We start from the raw sequence: 12,119 nt of genomic DNA, 5'->3' as shown, positions 1-12,119 counted from the left end.
TTTTCCATGCAGCAGTATGTTACAGACACCCTCACTTATCAATAAATATATATGGACACCACTATTTATAAAGGTTTAACTTTGGTCTTCCCTTGTGTATTTATACAGAAAAAAAACTTTAACCATTCCTTTATTGGACATTTTGATTGTTTCTACTTCTTCACTATTTTAACAATACTGCAGGCCATGTCTTTTCTCCACTAGTGATACACTCCCAGGCATGGGTTTGTTGCTCTCAAAGGTATATGCACTTCCTGTCATGGTACTGTCAAAAGACCTAGGAAGGATATACTAATTTACGCTCCCATCAATAGTGCATGAGAGTGCAGGCCAGGTGGGGTGGCTTATGCCTGTAATCCCAACACTGGGAGGTTGAGGTGGGGAGATCACCTGAGGTCAGGAGTTTGAGACCAGCCTGACCAACATGGAGAAACCCTGTCTCTACTAAAAATGCAAATTTAGCTGGGCGTGGTGGCGCATGACTGTAATCCCAGCTACTCGGGAGGCTGAGGCAGAAGAATCGCTTGAACCTGGGAGGCGGAGGTTGCAGTGAGCCAAGATGGCACCATTGCACTCCAGCCCGGGCAACAAGAGCAAAACTCTGTCTCAAAAAAAAAAAAAAAAAAAAGAGTGCCCATTTCCGCACATCCTTGACAGTACTGGGTTTTGTCCATACTTTTAATTTTTAGCAATCTGATTAAAGAAAAATGGTATCTTGTGATTTTTATTTGTATTTCTTTGAAAACTGTAAGGTTTTTTTAAATGTTAACTGAACATTTCTATTTATGCTTTTTGAGAATTGCCTGTTTTTATCTCAAGTTTTTCATTGCTGTTGAAGTTTTCTTATTGATATCTAAGAATCCTTTGTATATAAACATTAATCTTTTTTCTGTATTTACTTACCTTTGTCCTGTACTGAAATATGATTCTTGTTCATCATTTGTCTCTTATTTATGGTTATTTTAAGTTTCTTTTTGGATTTTGCCTTTGTTATCACACTTAGAAAGTAATTTGCCACACAAAGATTTTATACATATACTTATAATACTTTCCAATACCTTTTTTACTTCTAAAAGTTAAATACACTTGGAATGATTTTGGCAAATAACATAAAGATCTAATATACTTTTCTACCTCATCCCTGAAATTCAGCCAGTTTTCTCTATGCTATTTGTTTTTAAAATCTATTTCTCTCATTGATTTGGAATATTACTTAGGCACTAATTACTTACATTGAAGTCCATTTCACAACTTTTTATATCATTAATATGAATATTTCTCTATAGTATTATATGTTAGTAATTATTTATATTTTAATATCTGATAGAAATGTTTTTCTATTCTCAGTATTCTTGAACGTCCAACTGCTTATTTTGAAGTTCCAAAAAATTCTACTTTTAAAAACTTGGAATTACATTAAGTTTATAATATTGTCAGGATGCTTGTTCCTGTAAACCTGGGGTGCTGTACAAAAATATCAGACTGGGTGATGTATAAACAACAGAAATCTATTGCTCACATTTCTGGAGGCTGGGAAGTCCAAGATCAAGGTGTCAGCAGACTCGGTGTCTGGCGAGGGCTGCTCTGTGCTTCATAGATGGCTCGTTGTTGCTGTATCCTCACATGGCAGAAGGAGTGAAGGAGCTCGCTTGAGCCTCTTTTATAAGGGCAGTAATCACATTCATGAAGGTAGAGCCCTCATGGCAATAACTCCCCAAAAGGTGCCCCTCTTCCCAAACGCTATCACATTGGGCATCAGGTTCCATATGCATTTTGGGAGGACACCAACAGTCAGACCATGGCACAAGATGGGTTTGGTGACTCTCTGGACAGAGGATTCTCCCACCTAGGGATCTCCCAGGTAACTGTTTGTCTTTAGAGGAAGGAGATTTGCCTTGAGGAACCTGTGTACATGGAAGGAGAGGAAGGCTGGATTGGTGCTCTGAAGATAGAGAAGGCCGTGAATAAAATCTGCATTTTGAAGATAGGAAAGACAAGAAGTGCTGTTCTTCAGGACAACGGTGGCAGAATGGGGCACAGAGAAGAGCACCGTCCCCATTTCTGTGGCACCTGGTACAGACAAGAGCCAGAAGGGCTGCCACCCCTGACATGCCATTGGTCACTCCAAATTAGTGGTGTGCAGGGGCTGGCTCCTGCGACCCAAATGCTAAATTTTCAAGAATTTTCCAAGCTGGTTGTTAAACAGAACCATTATTAAAAATTAAACTTATACAATTAAATGAGTTATGTGAGGAACAAAGGTAATGAATATTCAAAATTCATCATTCGTTAGTCATTTTACTACACCTTACTACAATCTATGCTTATTTACGTCCGTTGTTGTCTGCATGGTGGAAATACTATGTAATGATATGCTACTGTGCATGCTTCCTAATTCCACATTCAGTGATGGCAAGCTTGACACTGGCACAGTGGGAGTATTTACACCATGGAAATTGGCAAATGCTACAAATTAGGACTTGATTGATTGTTTTCCTGATTGTCTAGAGGAGGGGCTGGCAAATTTTTATGTAAAGGGCCAGATAGTGTTTTAGGCTTTATAGGCCACACAGTGTCTGTCACAATGACTAATTCTGCTCTTACAGAGCAAAAGCATAGAAAATACCTAAATGCATGAGTGAGCCTGGGTTTTTGTACTAACTTTATTTGTGGATACTGAAATTTAAATTTCATATAATTTTCATGTGTCATGCAATACTATTCTTTTGATTTTTTTTCAATCATTCAAAAATGTAAAAACCATTTTTCTATGGCAGGCTGTAGGCAATCATGGCACACACTGGCTTTAGAGACTATTATTATTTGTGAATCATATGCTATATCTCCCTTATATCAGTAAAATGTATAATAAACTTTTTCTTTTTTTTTTTCTAGAGAACTGGTTGTTAAATATTTGCCAGCACACCACCACTTCAAGTGTTTTCTGAATTGGGGACATGGGAGGAGGGAGTCCAGCAGTACCCTGGGGAGGAGGCCGTACCCTCTCCCATGAACCACTGGCACTGGGGGCATGGTGAGCTTGCCCCTAGAGAGTTTGCCAACAGCTGACTTGAACCACTGCAAAGGAAGGGCAGAGGATTCCTGTGCTTGTGTGATGTGGAATACTCTGGGGACTGTCAGAAATAACCCCGGAAACTATAAGGTAGCGCCAAGGTCCTGCTGTCATGTAGGAGGGGCCTATGAGCTGGTGAGATTTCTGTATCTACAGATGAAGGAGTTGGAAAATTCCAGTTACATAATGTTTTTCCCATCTAGGAATATTATGGTATGTCATTCCATTTAGCCAAGTCTTTATTTAAATCCTTCAGTCATTGTATTCATGTAACTCCTGTATTTGTCTTGTTAAGTAAATTCCTAGGTAGTTACATTTATTTTTTTTAAATGTTAATATTTATTTATATTTTCATTTAATTTTTCTAGCTATATTTTTGGTCCTATAAAATTTTTTCCTATTACTTTTTATCTGTTTATTGCTGGTCTATAGGGAAACTAATGCTTGTATAAATTAATTTTTTATACTAGTCACCATATTGAATTATTAGTGTTTTTTTTTAGTTGATTCTCTTGTGTTTTCAGTAATACAATGATATCATGTGCAATAAATGATCCTTTTAGCTTCTTCTTCCCAATTTTTGATAAATTTTAGTATTGGGATGTGCTTGCTTTACAAAATGAATTGGGAAGTTTTTCATTATTCCCCCTGGTCAATATCAGTTGAAAGAATGTAAAATCTGTTTATGTGAAGTTTCAGAGAATTCAACCATGAAACCATTTAGCCTCAAGAATTTTTCCAGAAGTGATTTTTGTTTGTTTGTTTTTACAAATATTTCTTTTTCACCATAGATGCTGGTTTACTTAAGATTTTTTCTTTTGTCAGATTGGTAATTTATGATTTCTGAGAAAATTTCTATTCCATCCCTGTTTCTACTCCTGTCTCTCTCTAATCTATTCTCTAGCCAGTAAGCCATCACAACATTTAAAATTTCAGGTGGTCATTCCCCTGCGTGAAAACCTCTGAGAGTTTTCACTGATAGGTTATCATTGCTTTATGTCTCCTGGTCTATGAAGGCCTAACATGATCTGGTCCTAACTTCCACCTCCCACTTCCTACTGCCTTGCTCAGAGTAACAGGAGGGCCCCCAGAGGAGGAGCTAGCAGAGGCATGCTGAGTACTGGATTTCATGCTGATTCTGGAAACAGCTCCATGCCAGTTTTAAAGGAGGCTTAATTGTTCTGGGAGTTTTGCTGACATAATACAGCTTGGCTCACGGGTGGTTCTTGTCCTTTGGCTTAAAAGTAGAACAGGCATTAATAAATGCCACAAAATGTCTTTGGTTGTGTTCAGCCAGTTCTTTTCCCAGAAGAAAAAAAGCACTGTGCTTAATTAAATTCAATCAATATTTTTCAAGGGCTTCTTATGGACAAGAGATTCTGCTGGACTCTGGGATATAAGTGAGGCAGACACAAACAATGTACCTCTATTGCAAGGCAAAGTAAAAGAGAATGTATTGATAGAATATGCTGGGTTATGCCACAGTAATGAAAATCTCAGAGGCTTATATCCACACAGGTTTATTGCTCAGTTGTGCTGTATGTCCAGGTGGATTGGCTATGGCTCTGCTCTTTGTTATTTCACTCTGAGACCCAAGCAAGTTGAAAAGCCTCTATCTGGAAAATTTCTGGTGGTCATGGCAGAGAGAAAAGGCATGCTGGCCAACATGCAATCACTAAAACTTTATTAAGAAGTAACACGTGCCACTAAAGATCACATTTTATTGGCCAGAGAAAATAGCATGATCAAGTTGGACATCAAAGGGGCAGGGAAGAATTAGGTTGAACCATATGAGATTGGCATTTTATGAAGTCAAAAGTGATTGAATATCTCAATTGTATTTGGTTTAACCTAATATAATTCTTCTATAGGGAGGGCAGTGATTATTTGAATAGTGTAATCTACTCCATAGTGGTACCAACAAAATTGCAATAAGAAAATCTTATTAAGATTTTCTTTAAATTCAGATGAAAATTTTATTCACTAATTCTGCATTTCACTTGAGATAGCCACAGACAACCAATCCTTCCATCTGTGGAAATGGGTAATAAAAGCAGAGGTGTCACATTAACCTTTTTTGCTGAATTTAGGGGCCATTGGTTTTAGATTCCAGCTTTAAGGAGTCCGTCTCAATAAAAATGTGCCATGTTCTTGATATATGCCAGGCTTTGTGCAACGTGCTGGGACAGACAGTGAAATGCACTGACAGACAAGGTCTGTCCTCAGGGGGCTGAGAGTCTAGTTCCTGCCCTGCTATCACGTGCAGATAACCAGTAAATAGGTGCTGTGGGGGGTGGGAGAGGTTGAGGGAACTTAGGGTGTATTTCTAATGGAGCTCACACAATTGTTGGCCAAATTCATTTCTGTGAAGCTGCAGAATTCACAGCTGCTTGTTTCTTCAAGGCTAGCAGGAAAATCTCTCCAAGCTCAGGGCAGGCTTGAGCTCTCTTTTAAAGGGCTCACCTGAGTAGGCCAGGCCAACCTAGGCTACTCTTGCTTTGGATGAACTTGAAGGTAAACTGATTAGAGACTTAATCACAAAATCCCTCCATCTTTGGCATATGATGTAACCTGGTCACAGAAGAGACATCCATCATATCCACAGGTCTTGCCCCTACTCAAGTGGACTGTGCAGGGCACGGACACCAAGAGTGGGAATCCGGGACGCGATCTTAGAATTCTGCCTGCTTCAGGGTTTCATTTTCAAAATTGTCACGGATCTTGTGGGTGTGTCTCCTTGTTGTTTTAGTCCATGTTTACCTAATGTCATTGGTCATTTGTAGATCTTTCGTGAAGTCTTCTGCCCAGAATTCATTCTTAGTGGATTGCTTACCTTTTTGCTTTTGAGTCTTCTAACCTGAATATAAATTCTTGGTTGGATACAAGTATTGTAACTATGTTCTCCTAGTCGATGGTTCCCCTTTTTGTCTTTGATAAACATAAATTCTTCATTTTAATTGTCATATTTCTCATTCCTTTTTTTTTTTTTTTTGTGGTTGGTGGTTTTGTGTCCTGTTTATGAATCTCTTGCTTAGCCCAAGGTCATAAAAATATTCTCCCGCCTGGACCCTTTCTCCTGGACCCTGCATTGATTTTGTTTTCAAATGTAGGTCTATGATCCACTTTGAATGAACTTTTGTGACTTGTGCGTGTATGGGACCAAAGTTCATTTTGTTCTCTATATGATGAGTCAATTGATACAGTATCATTTACTGAAAAGACCATCCTCTCCCTATTGATTTGTGACTTTGACTTTGTTAAATCAGGTGACTGGAGGTAGGCTGGAATCTGGTTTGGCTTCTTCTACTGTATGAATCTATTTGTTCATCTGTACACCAGTGCCAGACTGTCCTCACTATTGTCCGACCATGCTGTGATATCTAAACAATGTCTTCAAAGGAATCCTGGGCGTTGCCATCTCTCTAGAGAGGCCTCACTCCACTCTCCCAGCCCTAAACAACTACAGATTTATTTTCTGTCTCTGTAGATTTTCCTGTTACACAGATTTCTTGTGAATGAAATCATACAGTATGTTGTCTTTTGTACCTGGCTTCTTTCATTTCCAACATGGTTTCAGGGATCACCATGTTTGCAAGACTGTGTCCTTGTGCAGGAAACAGAAGCACCGACCAGGAGGACTGGGGCAGGTGAGATTGGGAAAAAAGAAAGGGAGGGAATAAGCTGTGTCCAGACACTAAAAGGACTTGCAGGATCTTTTAAAAGAGATGTATACATGTAACAGGGAATTAGACAGCGTGGGAAAGCATCTGCTTTCTTAAAATATCAAAAAAACCCATATAGATTTGGAACAAGCTTCTTGTATCCTTCAGTGTGGAGCATGTGGTCCTCGCTCAGCTATGTGGCTGACCCACAGAAGGCAGTCATGGATGGAGCTTATAAAGGAAGGAGAGAGGCCCATACACTGAGCTCAGAGGCAGGAGAGGATGAGTTTGAAGTACTTGAGGAACACGGAGTGACCCCAGGAAGGAGCTGGGCCATGTGAGGTGGAGCTGAGAGAGGAGCCCCAGATTCAAGGAGAGTAAGTCCAGGTAGTAGCTTGAACGGCACAGATGGAAAAGGATTTGGCTTTCTTTGTTTTCTTCCTTTGATTTTTAACTGCCCATCCTTCCGCAATATTAATGGTTAGTACAGAAAAGAAAAAGGAGAAATTATCACCCATCAACCCTCCACCCAGAATTAACCACAGTTAACACTGGGGCCCAGTTCCTTCCAGGCTGGAGTCTCAGAATCACGTTCTTAACCAGGAGCAACGGTCTGCACAGCTTTATATCCTGCAATTTCTTGCTTAGTGTAAAAGCATTACCCTGGGATCCGATTTCCTTTTGCATCTCAAACCCGGGAAGTTTGGCCATTAGCAAGGATTTCCTGAATTTCCTTGGAATCATCACAGCGGCTGGGCTTGGTCTTCCTGAAGCTTAGGGCTAGTTCTTCCTCCCCTCCTTTCAAGCTGCAGGTCTTCGTGAGAAGAAGGCGGATGTAATAGCAGAGACTTAGCTTTCAGGCCTCATTCCTCAAGGAGGTAATTGTTCCCTTTAAAGGAAGACAGAATTAACTGAGTGGCAGCACTGGATTAGGCCTGGGCATCCAGAAACTGCCCACAAGAAGTGGAGGCCAGTGGGAGACACACAAGTGTCTACAAGGCGAGGTGACAGAGCTCTCCGAAGGATGGAGAAGGGGCTGTGGCGGCTGGCCCAGTGGAAAAGTACCTCGACCATGATTCATCAGGGTAATGCTCCGTTGGTGCCAGGCCATCACCCCGTCTGGGAGTGCAGACAGCTGACAGCTGAAAGTCACATCAAGAATGGAATCAATTTTCAGGGAAGAAAGTAAATGAAAGTTAAGATAAAAATGCATTACCTCACTGCTATACCTTCTGCTGCAAGCATCTGTTTAATACAAGCAACATGAGACTAGCGCCTGCTACGTGGCGAGTGCTGTCTGGGCACAGCGGGCAAGGCAGGCTCCAGCGCTAGGCAACTCCAAGCCTGACTGAGGAAGACAATGTGGTGGTTCACCTGGACACGGATTGGCTGATTAAATAAGGGTTATGAGTTAGACAAATAAAATACCTGGTGCTGCTGAATTTCACATCTCTAAGGACATTGCTCTGGCTCTAGACTTACTGGGTGACTGAAACGTGGATCCACATAGTGTCAGTACACAGAAATGACCTGTGTGTGGTTCTCAGCCCTGCTGCTCACTGGAGTCCCTGGGAGTTCTTCAAATTAGAGACACTAAGGATGCTCAGTCCCTGCCCCCTCCCCCTGAGTTTTTAAAAATAGCTTTATTGCGATACAATTCAAATAAAATACAATCTACCCATTTAAAGTATACATTTCAGTGGTTTTTAGTATATTCATGGATAAGGACAACCATCAACACAGTCAAATTTTTTTTTTTTTTTTGAGATGGAGTCACCCAGGCTGGAGTGCAATGGCATGATTTTGGTTCACTGTAACCTCTGCCTCCCTGGTTCAAATGATTCTCCTGCCTCAGCCTCTCGAGTAGCTTGGATTACAGGTGTGTGCCATGACGCCCAGCTACTTTTTGTATTTTTGGTAGAGATGGAGTGTCACCATGCTGGCCAGGCTGGTCTCAAACTCCTCAAGTGATCTGCCTGGTTTGGCCTCCCAAAGTGCTGGGATTACAGGCCTGAGCCACCAAGTCCAGCCAATTTTAAAACATTTTCCTTATCTCAAAAAGAAACCCCATACTTTTTAGCTATTCTTTTTATTTTCTATTAAATTTATTTTTTCTTTCTTTTTTTTTTTTTGAGATGGAGTCTGGCTCTGTCACCCAGGCTGGAGTTCAGTGGCTCAGTCTTGATTCACTGCAACCTCCGCCTCCTGGGTTTAAGTGATTCTCCTGCCTCAGCCTCCTGTGTAGCTGGCATTACAGGCACACACCACCACGCCCTGTTAATTTTTGTATTTTTAGTAGAGACAGGGTTTCATCATGTTGGCTAGGCTGATCTGGAACTCCTGACCTCAAGTGATCTGCCTGCCTCAGCCTCCCAAAGTGCTGGGATTATAGGTGTGAGCCACCGCATCTGGCCAACTATTTTAAAAATTTTTAAGAGACTGAGTCTCGCTTTGTCACCCAGTCTAGTGCAGTGGCAGGATCATGGCTTACTTCAGCCTTAAACTCCTGGGATCAAGCAATCCTCCCACCTCAGCCCCCTGAGTAGCTGAGAAAACAAGTGTGCACAGTCACTAAACTAAAAAAAAACATTATTATTATTATTATTTGTAGGGGTGGGTTTTCGTTATGTTGTCTAGGCTGGTTTCAAAGTCCTGGCCTCAAGCTATCCTCCTGCTTCATCCTCCCAAAGTGCTGGGATTATAGGCATGAGCCACTGTGCCCAGCCTCTGCCCACTCTTCTAGCCCTAAGCAAGCAGGAATCTATTTTCTGTCTCTGTAGATTTTCCTGTTATACACATTTCTTATGAATGAAATCATAAAATATGTTGTCTTTTGTTTCTGGCTTCTTTCATTTAGCACCATGCTTTCAGGGTTCACCATGTCGTAGTGGGTATTTTATTCTTTTTTATGGCTGAATAGTATTTCATTTTATGGATATGCCATAATTTGTTTATCTGTTATCAGTTGATGGACATTTGGGTTGTTTCTATGTGTGGACACATGTTTTCCTTTCTCTTGGGTAGCTACCTAGGAATGGAAATGCTGGGTCATACGTTGACTCTGTTGCAAGAACTGCCAGACTGTTTTCCAAAGCAGCTGTACCATTTTACATTCCCACTAGCAGTGCATGAGGATTCTGATTTCTCCACATCCTTGCCGATACTTGTTATCATCTGACTTTTTGATTCTGGCTACCCTAGTGCCTATGAAGTAGTATCTCAGTGTGGTTTTGATTTGTTGATTTGCTGATGACTAAAGATGCTCAGCATCTTCTTATGTGCTTATTTGTGCTCTTAGAGTTTTTAATTCAGTTGATCTGGAGTAGTTTTTTTTTCCTTTTATTTTTTTGAGACAGAGTTTTTCTCGGTCACCAGGCTGGATGGAGTGCAGTGGCACAATCTCGGCTCACTGCAACCTCTGACTCCCTGGTTCAAGCTATTCTCCTGCCTCAGCCTCCCGAGTAGCTAGGATTACAGGCCCGCACTACCATGCACAGCTAATTTTTGTATTTTTAGTAGAGCCAGGATTTCACCATGTTAGCCATGATGGTCTCAATCTCCTGAACTCGTGATCCGCCCACCTCAACTTCCCAAAGTGGTGGGATTACAGGCGTGAGCCACGGCGCCTGGCTTATTTTTTTCCTTTAAAAAAGTGTTTGGCTGGGAGTAGTGGTTCACACCTGTAATCCCACACTTTGGGAGGCTGAGGCAGGAGGACTTCAAGACCTGCCTGGGCAACATAGCAAGACCACATCTCTTAAAAAAAAAAAAAAGGAAATTAGCCAGGTGTGGTGCTGCACACCTGTGGTCCCAGCTCCTTGGAAGGCTGAGGTGGGAGGATCACCTGAGCCCAGGGTTATGAAGCTGCAGTGAGCCATGATCATGCCACTGGACTCCAGCCTGGGTGACAAAGTGAGACCCTGTCTCAGAAAAAAAAAAAGGTGGGGGGCCCCGGGCGTGGTGTCTTATGCCTGTAACCCTAGCACTTTTGCAGGCAGATTGCTTGAACTCAGGAGTTCAATACCAGCCTGGTAACATGGCAAAACCTGGTCTCTATGAAAAATATAAAAAATAGCTGGGTGTGGTGGTGCACATCTGTAGCTGTAGTCCCAGCTATTTGGGTGGCTGAGGTGGGAGGATCACCTGGGCCTGGGGAGGTTGAGGCCACAGTGAGCTGTGGTCGTACCACTGCACTCCAGCCTGGACAACAGAATGAGACTCCATCTCAAAAAAAAAAAAAAAAAAAGTGTTTTATTTTGAAACAATTTTAGGTTTAGAGAAAAGTTGAAAAACAGTAAAAAAAAAAAAAAAAAAAAAAAAAAAAAAAACAAACCAAAAAAACCTCTCATTTACCCTTAACCCAGATTTCCCGAATGCTTACCACCCTTGCTACATCATTCTAGTTCCTGGAAACATTTAAAGCATGTGAAACATTTAAAACATTTAAGTTGCAGGCTTTAAGTTGCACTTCCTTTACTTCTAAATATTTCAGTGTTTTTCTTGAAAAAAAAAAATGTTCTCATACCACAATAACACGATCAAAATTGGAAAATCAACATTGATTCAATACTATGATCTACAATCAAGTTTTTTTTTCTCCAAATCCCTGGGTCTCAGCATTTTTTTAAAAGCTTCACAGATGATTTCAATGGATACTAGGGACCTCTGCTGCCTCCTCTGGCAGAGCAGGCCTGAGGGGTGGACCCTCCCTGAGACCACCCAACAATTTAAGGTGGAGTTATCAGGGCGCCTGACTCCTGGGGGCATTTTTGTGTGACGGGAAAAGACAACGCTCCTGGCTGAGTGAGATGGCAGCTGGCTTGGCAAGGGGATAGCACCTTTGTCACCACGTCATGTCTCTGTACTCTACGTGCTGCACCTACACCCAGGACCGACGGTAACTGAGGCGGAGGGGAAAGGAGGGCCTGAGATGGCAAGTCTGTCCTCCTCGGTGGTTCCTGTGTCCTTCATTTCCACCCGCGAGAGTCTGCTGGACACTGGAGTTGGTGGAGAAGGAGCCAGTGACAGGCAGAGGAGCAAACTGTCTTTATCACACTCCAAGATCCCAGCTGCTAAAATCCACCCTGAGCTCTACTTACCAGCCTTCTTCTCTCTTGCTGGAACCTCCTCTGTACTCAGACCAGCAGCCTTAGCACCACCTCACACTGGTAAGAAATGCAGATGATCAGGCCTTACCCCAGATCTATTAAATCAGAAATTCTGGAGTGGTGCCCTGCAGCTTGCATTTTAACCAGGCTTCAGGTGCTTCTGATGCATGCTCAGGTTTGAGCACCACTGGCCACAGGGAGGCGGAGGCAGGGCCCAGGGTCAATTCAACCCTCCTCTGGTTGAATAGCTGGAGAGTTGGGAATATCAGTAAATAT

At 41.8% G+C, this 12,119-nt stretch overlaps 1 protein-coding gene across 1 annotated transcript; it reads left to right on the top strand.

The window, feature by feature from the left end:
- Positions 1–9,994: 9,994 nt before the first annotated feature.
- Positions 9,995–11,888, top strand: ARMS2 (age-related maculopathy susceptibility 2). The gene is given in 3 exon segments (XM_021942975.2): positions 9,995–10,013; positions 11,544–11,875; positions 11,877–11,888. Coding segments are annotated over 3 exon segments (363 nt in total).
- The last annotated feature ends 231 nt before the right edge of the window (positions 11,889–12,119 follow it).

Source organism: Papio anubis, chromosome 11 (assembly GCF_008728515.1).
Source record: "Papio anubis isolate 15944 chromosome 11, Panubis1.0, whole genome shotgun sequence".
In the NCBI taxonomy this organism is placed as follows: Eukaryota; Metazoa; Chordata; class Mammalia; order Primates; family Cercopithecidae; genus Papio; species Papio anubis.
Note: the sequence above shows the minus strand (reverse complement) of the source record. Positions and strands in the feature narration are given on the sequence as shown.